The sequence below is a fragment of the Rhinolophus sinicus genome, linkage group LG07, assembly GCF_036562045.2.
Source record: "Rhinolophus sinicus isolate RSC01 linkage group LG07, ASM3656204v1, whole genome shotgun sequence".
NCBI lineage: Eukaryota > Metazoa > Chordata > Mammalia > Chiroptera > Rhinolophidae > Rhinolophus > Rhinolophus sinicus.
Genome location: NC_133757.1, coordinates 80,599,395 through 80,613,669, shown reverse-complemented (window position 1 = coordinate 80,613,669; position 14,275 = coordinate 80,599,395). Strand labels below are relative to the sequence as shown.

At 52.7% G+C, this 14,275-nt stretch overlaps 1 protein-coding gene and 1 pseudogene across 4 annotated transcripts; one reads left to right on the top strand and one right to left on the bottom strand.

Annotated features, from left to right (window-relative positions):
- Positions 1-10,197, bottom strand: ILVBL (ilvB acetolactate synthase like). 4 transcript variants are annotated; one of them, XM_019736905.2, is made up of 16 exons: positions 10,091-10,197; positions 9,035-9,176; positions 7,387-7,588; positions 7,126-7,253; positions 6,904-7,042; positions 6,706-6,817; positions 4,079-4,178; positions 3,848-3,945; positions 3,616-3,752; positions 2,510-2,644; positions 1,385-1,499; positions 1,140-1,309; positions 993-1,063; positions 841-912; positions 574-679; positions 1-444 (listed from the first exon to the last, which is right to left on the bottom strand). In XM_019736905.2, the coding sequence occupies exons 2-16, from the start codon at positions 9,164-9,166 to the stop codon at positions 266-268; spliced, it is 1,896 nt and encodes a 631-aa protein (XP_019592464.1). In that variant the 5' UTR covers positions 9,167-9,176; positions 10,091-10,197; the 3' UTR covers positions 1-265. The 4 variants fall into 4 exon arrangements, with proteins under 4 accessions (XP_019592464.1, XP_019592465.1, XP_019592463.1 ...); XM_019736906.2 differs by lacking the exon at positions 10,091-10,197 and adding an exon at positions 9,735-9,890; XM_019736904.2 differs by lacking the exon at positions 10,091-10,197 and adding an exon at positions 9,473-9,782.
- Positions 10,198-12,729: 2,532 nt separating this feature from the next.
- On the top strand, positions 12,730-12,975 carry LOC109449961 (anaphase-promoting complex subunit 13; annotated as a pseudogene).
- The last annotated feature ends 1,300 nt before the right edge of the window (positions 12,976-14,275 follow it).

Genomic DNA, 14,275 nt, shown 5'->3' with positions numbered 1-14,275 from the left:
TGAGTACTTGGGCCCACATGGACCAGAGGTGGTTTATTCAGTGTGTAAAAGAGGGGAGAAAGGGCACAACTGGGCCCGCAGAAAAAAAGACCCAAGGGCTCTCTAGCACTGCCAGGGGGCCTCTGAGCTCTCACCCCCCCCCCCCGCCCCTCCCTGTCATCAGGAAGGTTGTAGGATCATTGGGCCTCATGGGATAGGCCTAGGGCGGGCAAGGATAAGACTCCAGGCCAGCTAGGCATAGTCCAGGGATAGCGCCCATGAGGCCCTACATGGCAATGGAGCCATCGCGGAAGTCCGTCCTTCCAATGAGGATGTTAACCACGACGGGGTGGCCCTCTTGGCACCGCTGCTGGGCATCACGTAGCACCTTCACCACCTGATCCTCATTCTCCCGTGAGAGCAGCAAACCCTGGGCCCCCAGACCCATGGCTGCCTTGTGATAATCTAAAAGGGCAGGTCAAGTCAGATGGTGGCAGGGGCCCAGCCCACCATGCAGTCAGCCCAAGAGAGAAACACACACCCAGCTGGGCCAGAAATAGCTTCCCTCCTACCCACCCTGCCCGAGTCCCTCACCAGTGTAGGCCAGGCCACAGGCCACATTGCTGCCCAGACAGGACACCTGCTCCCGAGAAATCTGGGTCCAGCCAGCATCATTTCCTATCAAGGCCATCACTGGGACCTGCGGGGAAGGATGAAGCCAGGCTGCAGCGTTCAGCGCCCAGGCTCGGCCAGCCAGAGGGCAGAGACAGGACCTCGGCCAGACAGAAGCAACGTCTCCCCGAGCCCAGCCCTGATGACATCTCCCAGAATCCCAGGCTTTCCCTGGGGCAGCCCGGTCACCTTGTGTCTGACGAAGGTGTCAAATTCGATGAGGCTGTACCCAAAAGCTCCATCTCCAAACAGGCACCAGACCTGAGGTGGGACAGGGAGTGAATGGGGTGGTTCACGGCCCAAAAAGCAGCAAGCCTCCTGCCTCCAGTGTCCCGACTCACCTCAGCATCGGGCCGGCACAGTTTGGCCCCAAGTGCAAATCCTGCACCAACCCCCAGTGTCCCAAAGGCCCCTAGGAGAACCAAAAGTAGGTGGCTGTGAAGGGTACTGGCTGGTGCAAGCTGCCCCGGGCGTAGGCCTTTCCTTACCAGGATCGAGCCAGCGCAGGGGGCCACGGGGCTGCACCAGGTGGGCAGCAGTGCCCACGAAGTCCCCGCCATCCACCACCAGAATCGAGTTGTCAGGCAGAGTTTCCTCCACCAGCTGCAGCACCCGCACCGGGTTCAGGTGCTGGGCTACAGGCATCTCTGCCTTCTCCCTGAAACGGAGCAGTGCAGATCAGCAGAGCCTGCCCAGAACCCCCCACCCCCACATCCACTCCATCAGGCCCCACCGAAAGGACTGCTCCTTCTGCCGGTCGGCTTGGTGAAGCTCCTCTGCCCAATCTGAGGCCCACGTCTGGCCCTGAAGGCCCTCCACCAGCTTCACCACGAAGGAGCCCACGTCTCCTGAGGAAGGAAGAGGGCACAGCTGCAGAGAGGTGGCCTCGTCCTGCCCTTCCAGCACCAGAGGCCCAAAGACAGGAGGAAGCCAACAGCAGCCCTGGAGCAGGAGGCAATGAGGCAGGACAAAGGCACTCCTAGGGCAAAAACGGGCAAAACACACCCCCAGAGCCTGTCGGAACCAGGTTAGGGCAACCAGGGTGAGAAGGTGGGCAAGGTTTAGGGAGCAGATTAGAAACCCAAGCCGACCTCGTCACCTGCCTCCCCGTCAAACCCCAGAGCATGCAGTCCCAACAATTCTGCCCTGAAACACATCACTACAAACACCTCCATCCATGAAGCTCGTCTCTACAACCCAGACACACAGAGTGCGTGTGGAATGAATAAATGAGCAGGTGATTTCATCATTTCCATTCAGAAATGATAGCTTAGAGCCTCAGAGAAGTTGAGTTTCTTCTCCCTGTCCATCCCTGCCTCAGGCCTGTCATTTCCATCTTGACCCTGTATAACAGGCCCCTTGCCACCACCCGGGCCCCTCCAACTCGCTGCTCATCAGCTACCACAGTGGACCTTCCCAAACACAAATGCAACGGTGCCATTTCTCTGTCTGACACGAGTTGCCTGTCACCTACACTGAGGGAAGTCAACATCCTAGAACGATGGGCAAAGCAGGGCACAGAATGACCATGGAAAGGGAGTGAAGGGGTTATGACAGGATGACAGAGGCCTCAGGGGCCAAGGAGTGAACTCTCCGTCCTGACAGCAGTGGACAGTGTGGGAAGGTTTGCAGCTAGGTGACATGATCGCATGCACACTCCCAGGGTTTCCCTCTGGCGCACACCCACCATTTGTTCATCCAGAAGCACCCACCAGTCTGAGAGCCAAATACTTGTCTCTGGCCAACAGGGAGCCCTCTGGGGCAGAGTCTGGCAGGACGGCCTCTTTCAGCTGCTGCAGAGGCAGGAGAAGGCCCAGGATGAGCACGCGTGGGGCGGGGGGTGGCACTGGGGGCTCACCCTGCACGGCCTCCTGGGGCTTCCAGAACATGTCTGAGTTGATCAACATCTCTTTCCGGTTACGGTTGACAATGATGATCTTGCTTCTACGGCTGAGGACCCGGCCATAGGACAGGCGGAAGTCACACACAATTCCTGGGGTGGAGGACAGGGAGACAGTGGATGGAGGGCAAGTGTCCTGGGGGGGTGCCCACTACCTTACTTAGTCCATCGTGGCACACTAGATGTAAAAGCGTCCCCCTGTTCTTCACCTTTCCCTGGATCCGTGCCACCTGCAATGACTTTGCAGCTCTCCAGCGCTTGAAACTGGGCTGACCTGAGAACGTGGTCTGGCCAGCAGAACATGTCCGGAGTGCTGGCACGCATTCCTGAGACCATGCTTCCAGGAGCCTTGCAGCTCCCACTCTCTTTCTAATAACCTTGCCCCTCCAGCCCTGCGTATTTCTCATCCTCCGCCAAGTTAACCAGCCCAGGCCGCCTGCTGGGCAAGGAGGAACATGGAGGCAGGGAAAGTGAGAGAACTCAGAATCCCAGCTGAGGCCACTGCAGCCCAGCTACAGCCAGCCAACCCCCAGGTATCTGAGCCAGCCCCGCCTGGATCCGCACGGCTGCCCTCCCACCTCCCCGACTGCAGACTCCGGAATGAGACCTGCCAAAACCAGATCTACCATCTCACCTGTTCCTGGGTCTCGAAAAATATGTGCATTTTAAGCCACTGAGTTTAGGAATGGTTATTACACAACAATAGCTAACTGATACAACTATTATGTGCTTGGCAGGCTTCAAAGCATTTTATGTAAAAATGTATGTGCACGTGCCATAAATGCTATATAATGCACACAAACGCAAATACTGTGTAGGGCAGTGTCCTCCTTTGCACAAAGCTGGGTCACAGCACACAACTGCAACCTGGCAAGAGTTCACGTGAATTTCAAGTTGAGGGTTGTTCAAAACCCTTGAAAGGGGAAGGGGTGGGGCCAGGGGTAAGAAAGTGGGTGATTATGAGGGTGGGGTGCCAACGAGTACCAGACTAGGAGGGGCAGGGTTACAGGCTGAGGGATGTCCTGGGGGGGGGAGAGGAGGGGAAGGAGGAAACTGAGGCCCACCTGCCAGGAGGATGACATCTGCCTTCTTCAGGGCAGTGCTGCGGTTCTCCCGGATGTGGAGGGGGTGGCCGCGGCCCAGCAGGCCCCGTGCCATCCCGCCCAGGAAGCAGGGGACACCGAGGGACTCCACAGCAGCCCTTTGGGTCCAAGTAGAACAGAAGTGAGTGAGGAAAGGGCACCAGGGGACCAGGGAACAGGAATGCATAGTAAAAGCAGGACTGAGGCTTCTCACCGAAGCTTGTCGGTGGGTGTTGGGGGCAGCAGGGCCTGGCTCCCCAGCACCATAAGGGGCCTTTTGGCCCGGCTCAGGACCTCCACACAACGTTGAACCTGGGGTGAGATGGAGCCCAAAGAGCCGACCCTGAGCCACCATTGGTCCCTGAAGATCAAGGCCCCAATACTGACTCAGGGAGAGGCCATCCTGCCAGGTGAGGACCTCCGCCAGGGAAGAGAGGCAATTCACCTGCTGAGGGGATGCCTGGGGGATATCCAGAGGCAGGGGCCCCTCGGGCTGAGGCTCCCAGGCTCCTGCAAAGAGGTTGGCCAGGTAATTCGTTAAGTACCTGCAAAGATGAGAGGAAGGGGTGGTTACCAGGATTCATTACTGGGGTTCCAGGAGCTGGAAGAAAAGAGGGGCCAGGAAGAGAGTGGAATAGGCACAGGGGTGGTGGAGCAATGGCCCAGGGACAGATAAGCCCCAGCGGTCGAGTCTGTAGTGGCCTACTTCTCCTTGGAAGCTGCTGGTGACCACCACAACCCGACACAGACCCTCAGAAACAAGTGACACAGGAGTGGAGTGCCAGGATCAGGGCAACAGCTGCAAGGTCAGGCAGACATGGCTTTGCCACTTCCTAGCTATGTGACTTTGGTCAAGTGACATAGCCGTTCTGAGCATCCTTCTCTGTAAAATGTAAAAGGGAACCTCCCTCCCAAGGTTCCGTGATCTGTCCATTCAGGATATAAAGCACTCTGCAAAAGCCTCCATCAATGGGAGCTAGGAACATCATTAGTAAGCTTGTCTCTTTCTCTGGCTTCCAGCATCCCCTTCTCTGTCTCCACTCATTGGGTCACAGGGCCCTGACTTTCCCTGAGGGCTTTGGAGACACACAGACAAATCCTGCTCAGCTCTGCCCTCCAGGAACACTCAATCCAGACAGAAACAGACATGTAGGCACTGGAAGGGAGCAGCTGGAACTGGAAGTTTCGTTTCTCTTTGAAGGAAAAGTCAAAACTGCAGAGAATGAGAAGAGGCCCAGAATGGAACCATCGGAACCCCAACTGGAAAAAAAAGGCAAGGGAAGGGCCAGCCTTGCAAGGGGCTGAGGAGGGAAGCCCGAGAGAGAGGAGAAGAATGGAGCGGGTGGGGGGTTGGGAGTCCAGGGAGCAAAGAGGCTGTCCGGTCACAGAACAAAACTGCTTAAAAATTCTGCCTCCCAGACAAGGCTACCAACCACTTCTTACGCATTAGAACCCCTGAATGCCTCTCTCGTTCTGGTTGCCTAACCATGTTAAAGGAAGGTTCCCTACCCTTGCCTTACACCTGACACGACACTGGATTCAATCCTATTCTTATTTAAGAAAATGATGGTTAATTCTTTTAAACGTCAGCATGTGCATTATCAAAACGACCTCATTTATTCTCCACAAAAATCTTAGTCTAGAGAGAAAAAGCAAGCAACGTTCACCCATTTTACAGATGAGGAGGCCGAAGTCAAGCAGGTAACATCACAATATGAGCCAAATCATTATGCTGTGCACATTAAACTTACACAGCACTGTCTGTCAATTATATCGCAATAAAAATGGGGGGGGGGGGAAGGTTTAACATTTGCTCAAGGTAACACAGCTAATTAGCAGCAGTCCAGGGATTCAAAACCATCTCTCTGGACTTTCCTGTCATTCATTAGATGGCACATAGCTCTTTGGGTAAAGCGCGGAAGGCTCCTCCAGGCTGAGTCCTCGTGTGCCATTAACAAGCTGGATGACTTTGTATAAGTCATTCCATAATAATACCTTATCATGTTAACTCAAAGTGTTGTTATAAAAGACACTGAGTAAAATGGCTCAGTGGCCCTCGGAGCGCATCTCACATGCCCAGGATGCAGGGACCTATCTGTCTCGTTCACTGATGTTGCCCATGCCCGTCCTGGTACCTGAGACAGTGGCACTAGCTAAATACATGGAGAAGACCCGGAAGGAGGAGGGACAAGGACAGGCCAAGGGAAGGGATGAGAGGGAGGACGAGGAGGAGGAGGAGAATCAATTCTCCGTCCTGTGCTGTTTCGGCCAGGCGCATCTCAGTGGTGACCAAAAGCAGACCCTTTTGCATATCTCCGCTCGCACTGTGCCCCGACCTGGATCCCTTTCTATCCGCTCAACTGAAGGAAGCACCCGTCAAACTCATAGCTCTTCCAGGAAAAACCTCAGGCTTGGCCCAGGCCAGCCCCGCTGCACTGCTCTCTCCAAGCTCCTGGCCACTTGCCACTCAAAGCCCCAGAGTGAGTTGTGCCCATGTCATGGGCCTGCAGGGACCCTCTGTTCCCTTCTCCAGGCACCCAATGTGATCCAGCCACATCTCTACATCCCACAGCCACGACCCAGATCCAGGCCACTATCGCTTCTCATCCGGGGACCGCCACACCTCCTCCGTGGCTTCCCAGCTTCCACCCAACCGCACAGTCCATTTTCCAGCAGCAGCCAAAGGGAAGGTACCAAAAACCTGAGTCAGCGTATCCCACACCTCTGCTTAAGGCGCTACAATGCTTCTCAGTGGATCTCAGATTAAAAACAAAACCACACGTACTCCCAATGGGCCCTGCTGGCTGCCCTGAGACCAGCCCCTGCCCCTGTCCTCTTTGCTCACCTGCTGTGCCACATAGGCCACCTTGCTTTCCCACCCTACCAAATTCGTTCATGCCTCAGGACCTTTGTATATGCTATTCCAGCCACCTAGAATGCTCTTCCTATGGTGGGCTCCTCTCAGTGGATATGCAAATCAATGAATGAGGCAAAAAAGGGATGGGTGCTGCCAGAAGGCTACAGGAGAGAGCAGGGAAAAGGGGAGTGCATGGTGGGAATGGGGTTACTCACCAGGAGACCACTCGACCCATGAGGTCTTTGGGCGGCTTGGCTGGCACCATCTCCTTCTGAACCATGAAGTAGGGGTATAGCACGTCAATGGGTAGCTCCACAAACACTGGACCTGTGGGGACAGGGAAGATGCTGAGCTGTGCCTCCCTAGCCCCCAGGCCCTAGGGACAGACCACTGCCCAGCCCCCTACCACCTACCAGGTGTGCCTGACTGAGCAGCAGCCATTGCAGCCCTCAGGGTGGGCATGATGTCCCGTACCCTCCGCACGGAAGCACAGAACTTGCAGAGTGGCCGGAACAAGGACATCTGATCAATGGCCTGGAGTGCACCCCGTTTCTGGTGGAGAGAGGTCCAGGGAAGTTACCATGTGAGCCCTTTGAGCACCCCTGGAGCCTCTCTGCCCCCCGAGAATAAGGTACCTGCAGCAGAGTACTGGCAGCCCCACCCAGAAGCAGGACTGGGGACTGGGCTATCTGGGCATTCTTCACTGCTGTCACTGTGTTAGTGAGGCCGGGACCTGCCGTCACCGCCACCACGCCCACTGTCCCTGGAACACAAACCCTGTCAGTCTCTGCAGCCATGCCCATCCTTCCAGCCATCCCCGAAAAACCCCTATCCCCAAAGAGCCCCTCCCCCATCCCAGCCTCACCAGCCCCCAGCCCTCTCCACTCTGCCCTCACCAGTCAGGCGAGCCACAGCGTCAGCAGCAAACACAGCCGTGACTTCGTGGCGCGTGTCCACCACACGGATGCCCAGCTTCTCGCAGGCCACCAGCAGTGGGGAAATGTGCCCACCGACCAGTGTGAAGAGGAACCGCACACCATGGGCCCTCAGCACGGCTGCCACGCTCTCCCCACCGTGCCTGACGCTTGTCTTGTCCACCTGGGCCCATGAAGGAGGAGGAGCAAGACTGTCAAGGGCCAGGGCAAGGGTGCCAGGGCAGGTGGGGACAAGGGCAACCCCCGGAGCAGAGTCAGAGGGCTGGGGAAGGCACATGTCATACAAGAGGCCCAGAGCAGCACATACCATCCTACCACATCCTCTTGTCATTACAGTTGACCCTTGAACAACACAGGGCTTAGGGAGGCTAACCCCTGCGCAGTCGAAAATTCACATATAACTTTTGACTGCCCAAAAACAACTACTAATAGTCTGTTCACCGGAAGACTTACTGATAATATAAACAGTTGATTAACATGTATTTTGCATGTTATGTGATGTTATCAAGAAAATCATAAGGAAAATATATTTACTGTATTTACTGAAAAATATCCATGTATAAGTGGATCCAGGCTCATCAAGGGTCAACTATTTATCCTTTTACAACTAAGGGACCACGACTTGCCCAAGCAAGATTCGAAGTCCCATGGGACCAATACTGTTAAGCACCCCACTCTGTTACATTGCCCACCTGGGGATGGTGGGCAATTAGGGAGAAAGGAGGGGGAAGGTGGAGCTACAGAATCCAGGGGTGCTTGGTCAAGAGCAGGAGGCACAGGTCATCAGCTGTGACTCCAGAACTGCCTGTCCTCCAGCATCAGGGCCTGGCAGCCTGACTGCTAAAGATGACCTACCAGGCTCCCTCCCACTCACTGGGCCAAGCCCAGTTGACAGGCTGCCAGCCACCAAGTGCCTGGCATGTGTATGGCCTCCTAGCTCCAGCTTAGACACAGCCTAGCACTTCAGAGGCCGACACTTTGCCTTAAATCTCCACAAGTCCTCAAAGCAAGTGGTGTTGTTTCTGACTAGGAGAGAAAGAATTGGGAAAGGGTCAAGTCTGCTCCAGGCTAGGAGAGGAAAGATTGAGAAAGGGATCTAGGGAAGGGATAAATTTCTGAGAGAGGAGCCACACAGCTCAGAGCCAGGTTTATGGGGTCAGGTCTTCCCCAAATACGTTATCTAAAGCAAGCTACTACACTATCTTTCTGAGCCTCAGTTTCCTCTGCGGAAAATGCAGACAGAAACAAGCGCATCTATTCAGGGACATGTTGGGTATATGAGAAAATCCCTCTAAAGCAGAGTAACTGTCACAAAACTGTCACGGACACATCCTCTGGAGCCTGCCTCCACAACACCGATCCCAGGGTATTCAGGGAGCATTGTTTTGTGAAAAGGGCTCGGCCCCTGGGGAAAGAGGTGGGCAGAGTACTGAGTGCCTGGCAGTGCAGCTTCCCGATTATCTGTTACTAGCCAAAGTCCAAGTCCTCAGGTGCAGCTTGGCAATGGGGGCAGGGCCCTGTTAAGAAAATCTCCCGACCAGTCCCTCGCACCCGGACCTCGTTCCTCCTTTACTGCCCCCCAGCCCGCCTCCCATCTGTGCCCCCGCACCTTGTGCAACAAGCGATAGAAGAGCCCCAGGCGGTGCGCGGCGCACAGCACAGCAGCCACTAACGTCCCGCAGACCAGGAGTAAGGGGGTGAAGAAGCTCCCGGCAGGGGCGGCGGCCGCGGGGATCTCCATGAGGTGGTACCTAAAGGAGAAGGGGCAGTTCCAGTGCCTGAACGCGAAGATACAGTACCAGGGAGAAGGCACGCCCTCTTCTCCGGAGTTTCTGCGTGGCCACACCCTTTACGCTGATAGGCTTGGGCCGAGACCAGGCGCCCTTAAGACCAGGCCACGCCTCCCAGGAGCTAGGTCACGCCTCTCGGGGGACCAGACCATGCCCTCCCGCAACGCTCCCCTCTTACGTCACTATCACCACCCAAACTAGGCGACCACAGGTCATTGCGACCACAACGGCCTCAAAATAGTTATTTTCCCACTTACCGGCTTCTCAGTGGATAGGCGGGAAGCCCCGCCTCTTTTACACTAAGGTCCTAAATCTCACCCCAGTGATGAGCCCCCACCACGTCTACGTCACCTAGACCGATGATGCCACGCCCCCAGGTTGGCGTGCACGACCCTCTCAAGCTAGGCTCCGCCCCCGAGTGAGAGCCGGAACCCGAGCCTGACCCTGACTCCAGGCCGCAGATAAAGACTAAATTGCATCAGGATGTCCCTCCGATCCCCGGGGCACTTCAACCTTCACCTAAAAGAAATGGCGCTGACTCCAGAGGAATTCAGCGCCCTTCGTGTCACATGACCCAGGCGCACGGTCGTGTCCCCCAGTCCGGACGCCCGTCGCGCGTGCGCAGAGCAGGAGCTATACTCCGGGATACAGGCACCTCCTTCCTCTAAGAGCTATTTCTCTACTGGCCGCCGCATGCACAGGCCCCGCCTTCCCTCGCCTTTCACTGGCTCGCATTGTTAGCCTTACGCCCTTCTCTATAGGAGGCCACGCCCACCGGCGTCCGTTCTTTGCCAAGACCCTCTCGGTACTACGTTAGGCGGCCTTCCATTGGCCCCACATTGCAGGCCCTAGTTCCAGGCCTTCCGAGCCTTTACCTCTTTCCACGCCAGATGGGCCGTACGCCCCTTCACGTTGGCCGGAGGTGGACTCCGCAGAGTCCACCATCCGAGGGCCTGATCCCAAGTTAGCCCCGCCCCCGCTCTAGCGTCAGGTCCCGCCTACTAGTTTACCGTAAAGCTACTGCTAAGGCAGAGGCCCCGCCTCCGCTGTTGGCCCTACCTCTTGGGGTTTCTCTGGTCCAAGTGCTGGGTAGTGGATGCTCCGGAGCCCAATGGTCCCTGGTTCCAACCCACGCGTTCCACCGTATTTCAGTCGTCTGGCCTCATGATAGTGATCTCCCTATCAGTAAAGGGGAAGTAATTCTGGTACCAAGGGCCCTACTTCTGTCCAAGACAAATCCTGCCATTTTTACACTGGCTCCCGTTCCTTGTCAACTTTTGGGATTTTCCTCTGAGAATTCCACCCCATCGTTAATTTTATCTTCTACTGAATCATTCCTATGTTTTAATTTCATCCATTAAAAAAAAAACAAAAAACTCCTCTGTTGGCCCCACATTCTCTACCTGTTTCTGTCCTTTGCTCCTCTCTTTAGCAAAATTCCTCCAATGATTTATCTGCACTTCCTCTCTCCCTATGCCCTCCTCCTATTCCCTCTTGAACACACTCCAAACAATCTCTTACCCGCCACTCTCTGAGAGCTGTTGTGGATTATTCCAACGGTCTTCAAATGGGTCCCCTCTCGCTTCTGTCCCTCATCCCACTCTCCCTGCCTACAATTAACAGGATAAAATGCAAACTTCATGAAAAGGACTTCTAGGCCCAATTAAACTCCAAGAGCCAATAATAAAACAGTGATCATTATTTTTTGTCAAGCACCTACAATGTGCAAGGGGCTGGTCCACGCACTTTTGACATATTAACTCATTTAATCCTCACAACAACCCTGTAAAGGAGCTGTACTATCATTATCCCATTTTACAGATAAGGAAGCTAAAACACAGAGAGGCTAAGGAACTTGCCTAAGGTCACACAGCTTGTAAGTGAAAGACGCAGAATGTGAACTCAGTCGTTCCCTGGGCCCCCAGACTGGGAGCACCTCAAGAATGGGTATTGCATTTCAACCGTATGGCTTCCCCAGGCCTCTCACAGGGTGCAGTGTTTGGGGCCCACCCAATCCCCTTGTGCTTTCCTCGGGTTTTATTCTAAGTGAGTTGGGAAGCCAGAGAGGATTTTGAACAGCCCAAGCACACAAAACCTGCATATGATTGTTTTTAGGGGCCTTATCTGTAATAGCCAAAAACTGGAAAAACCAAAATATCCTTCCATAAGTGAATAGTTAAACAAACTGTGATCCATCCATCCCATGGAACACTACTCAGCAATATAATGTGTAGGGATTCAGAAGGAGTCACCCCAAGATGTGCCTCTGTGGTATGCAAATTGTTTTGATCTAAAAGCAACCAAGACCCAGAGGCTCAGGAAAAACTTCTGCCCTACCCCTTTTAACTACCTAGAATAATTTGAATTACTAGCCTTGCCCGTAATAAGAGATTATCAGAAATAACATTTTTGGGCCTATCTATGGGGTAGGGCAAACTTCTAATTACCGAACATCTGTTCTTATCATCATGCAATTACCTTCTCCCCTCTGAAGGCACGTGGTGCCTTACCTCATCCTTAGCTCAGAATGTCATATATGCCTCATTTTCCCTTTCTGTCTCTGAACCTCTCATGCATGTGGGGTCTCTGACTCTCATGTATGTGAGGTTCCTATACCAATGTATGTAGTTAATTTGGTCATTTTCTGTTGCTAATCTATCTCATGTCTATTTGATTATCAGACCCACTGAAAGAACCTTGAGGAACCTTCCTCCTCCACAAATACAAACTAATGAAACACACAACAGCTTGGATGAATTGTAAAATAATCATGCTCGGAGAACAGATTTATGGTTGCCAGAGGCAGGAAGTGGGTGGATGGGGGTGAAGGTGGTCAAAAGGTACAAACTTCCAGTTGTAAGATAAGTAAGTCCTGGGATGTAATGTACAGTATAGAGACCATAGTCAACGATACTGTTTGTATATTTGAAAGTTGCTAAGATTCTGCTAAGATGCAGGATCTCTCATCACAAGAGAACTTTTAAGGTACAAAAAACTTTGTAACTATGTGAGGTGATGCATGTTAACTCTATTTATTGTGGCAATTATTTTGCAATATATACATTAATCAAATCATTATGTTGTACGCCTTAAACTTATACAGTGTTATATGTCAATCATATCTCAATAAAACTGGGAGGAGGGAGTATTCTCTATCCACAAGCTAAAAAAAAAAAAATTATGCTGAATGAAAGAAGCCAGTCTAAAAAAGGTTATATACTATATGATTTCATTGATATGTTATTCTCCAAGTAAAAAAAAAAAAAAAAACCACAGTGAGGGAGGGCAGATCAGTGTTTGCCGGAAGTATGGGATATGAATGGATGTGATGACCACCACATCCACAGCCCTTAAAAGGAAGGGGGTTTTGTGCTTTTTTGAGCCCCACACCCTTTCCTGTAGCCTGGGATGTGGATGCAATGACTGGAGCTAAAGAAGTTACTTTGGGGCTCCAGCAGCCGCCGGTGCTGCGCTGGGTCGGGTGCTGATTTGACAAGATTAAAGCTTCAGGAGAATGTTCAGTGAGGTACAGAGAGATGGAAGGATCTTGGATTTGATTGACGATGCTTGGTGAGAAGATAAGCTACCTTATGAGGACATTGCGATGCCACTGAATGAGCTTCCTGAACCTGAGCAGGACAACAGTGGCATCACAGAATCTGTTAAAGAACAAGAAATGAAATGGACTGACTTGGCCTTACAGTACCCCCATGAGAACGTACCCCCCCATAGGAAATTGGTCCCCCTCCATAGGATATAGTACCCCCCATAGGAAAGTGACACCTGGCTCCTTTGTCATGGATGCATTTTTAATTTTTTTAAAATTCATAGATAAAAAATGTTTTCTTTCAGTCTCCTAATTCAAACCTTTTAACGATAGATAGATCAGCGCTCAAAAATGTACACCCACTTAGTTTGTGGCAGCAAAACGCAATGTGGAAATACTTACCAGAATGAGAAACTGATTGCGATTTCTCAGGAATGCAGAATATTTGGCTCTTTGAACCTAGCTTGTGTTTAAACATGCTTAGTTATAAACATTTGCCTTTAACTCTAATTTTGCTTTACTGTCAGAGCTCAACACTTCCCAGCTACTTATATTTGTCCTGTTACAGAAGTGATTGAAGATAGGAAAGAAAAAGGCTAAGAAAGAGAAAGCCAACATAAGGAGAATTAACAACTTCTCATATACGCCCCCCTCCCTTGGAGAAGCAGTTTGAGTGGATGTATATGAAGCCTGTAGAAGTAATGAATATTTAGAAGCTCATTCACTGACTACTGGGATTCCTAAAATTCCCCATGGTGTTTTTAAACTTTGGATATATTTACAAATTAAAAGGGTACCTGACTTGTCTCTCTGCTCTCCCTACCATTTTTTTTTTCTTTAAGATTGATTAGGGAAGGGGAACAGGACTTTATTGGGGAACAGTGTGTACTTCCAGGATTTTTTTCAAGTCAAGTTGTTGTCCTTTCAATCTTAGTTGCAGGGGGCGCAGGCCACCATCCCTTGCGGGAGTCAAACCTCCAACCTGTGGTTGAGAGCCCACTGGCCATGTGGGAATCGAACCGGCAGCCTTCGGCATTAGAAGCATGGAGCTCCAATCGCCTGAGCCACTGGCCAGCCCCTCTTTTTTCTTTTTTTTTCCCCCTTTTTCCACCTCCTCCCTCCCCCTACTCCGGTTCAAGCCATTGTTTCTCAGTCTAGTTGTAGGACACAGCTCCCTGGCCCATGCTGGTGTTATGAGCCTTGTGCTCCCCCTCCCCGCCCCCCCAGGCAGTCGGTGGCAGGTCATGCGTCAGCCGCTCACAGCAGCTCATGGCAGCTCTCACCAGCTGCCAGCTGCTCACGCTGGCTGCTGGCCACTCACACTAGTCACTGGCCGCTCCTGGCAGCACACGGCAGCACACAGCAGCCTGTGGCAGCTTACGCCAACCTCCAGGTGCTCACAGCAGCTCATCACCGGGGAGAGCCATTGTTCACAATCTTAGCTGTAGAGGGCGCAGCTCATTGGCCCATGTGGGAATCAAACCAGGACCTTGGCGTTAGGAGAGCTGCGTGC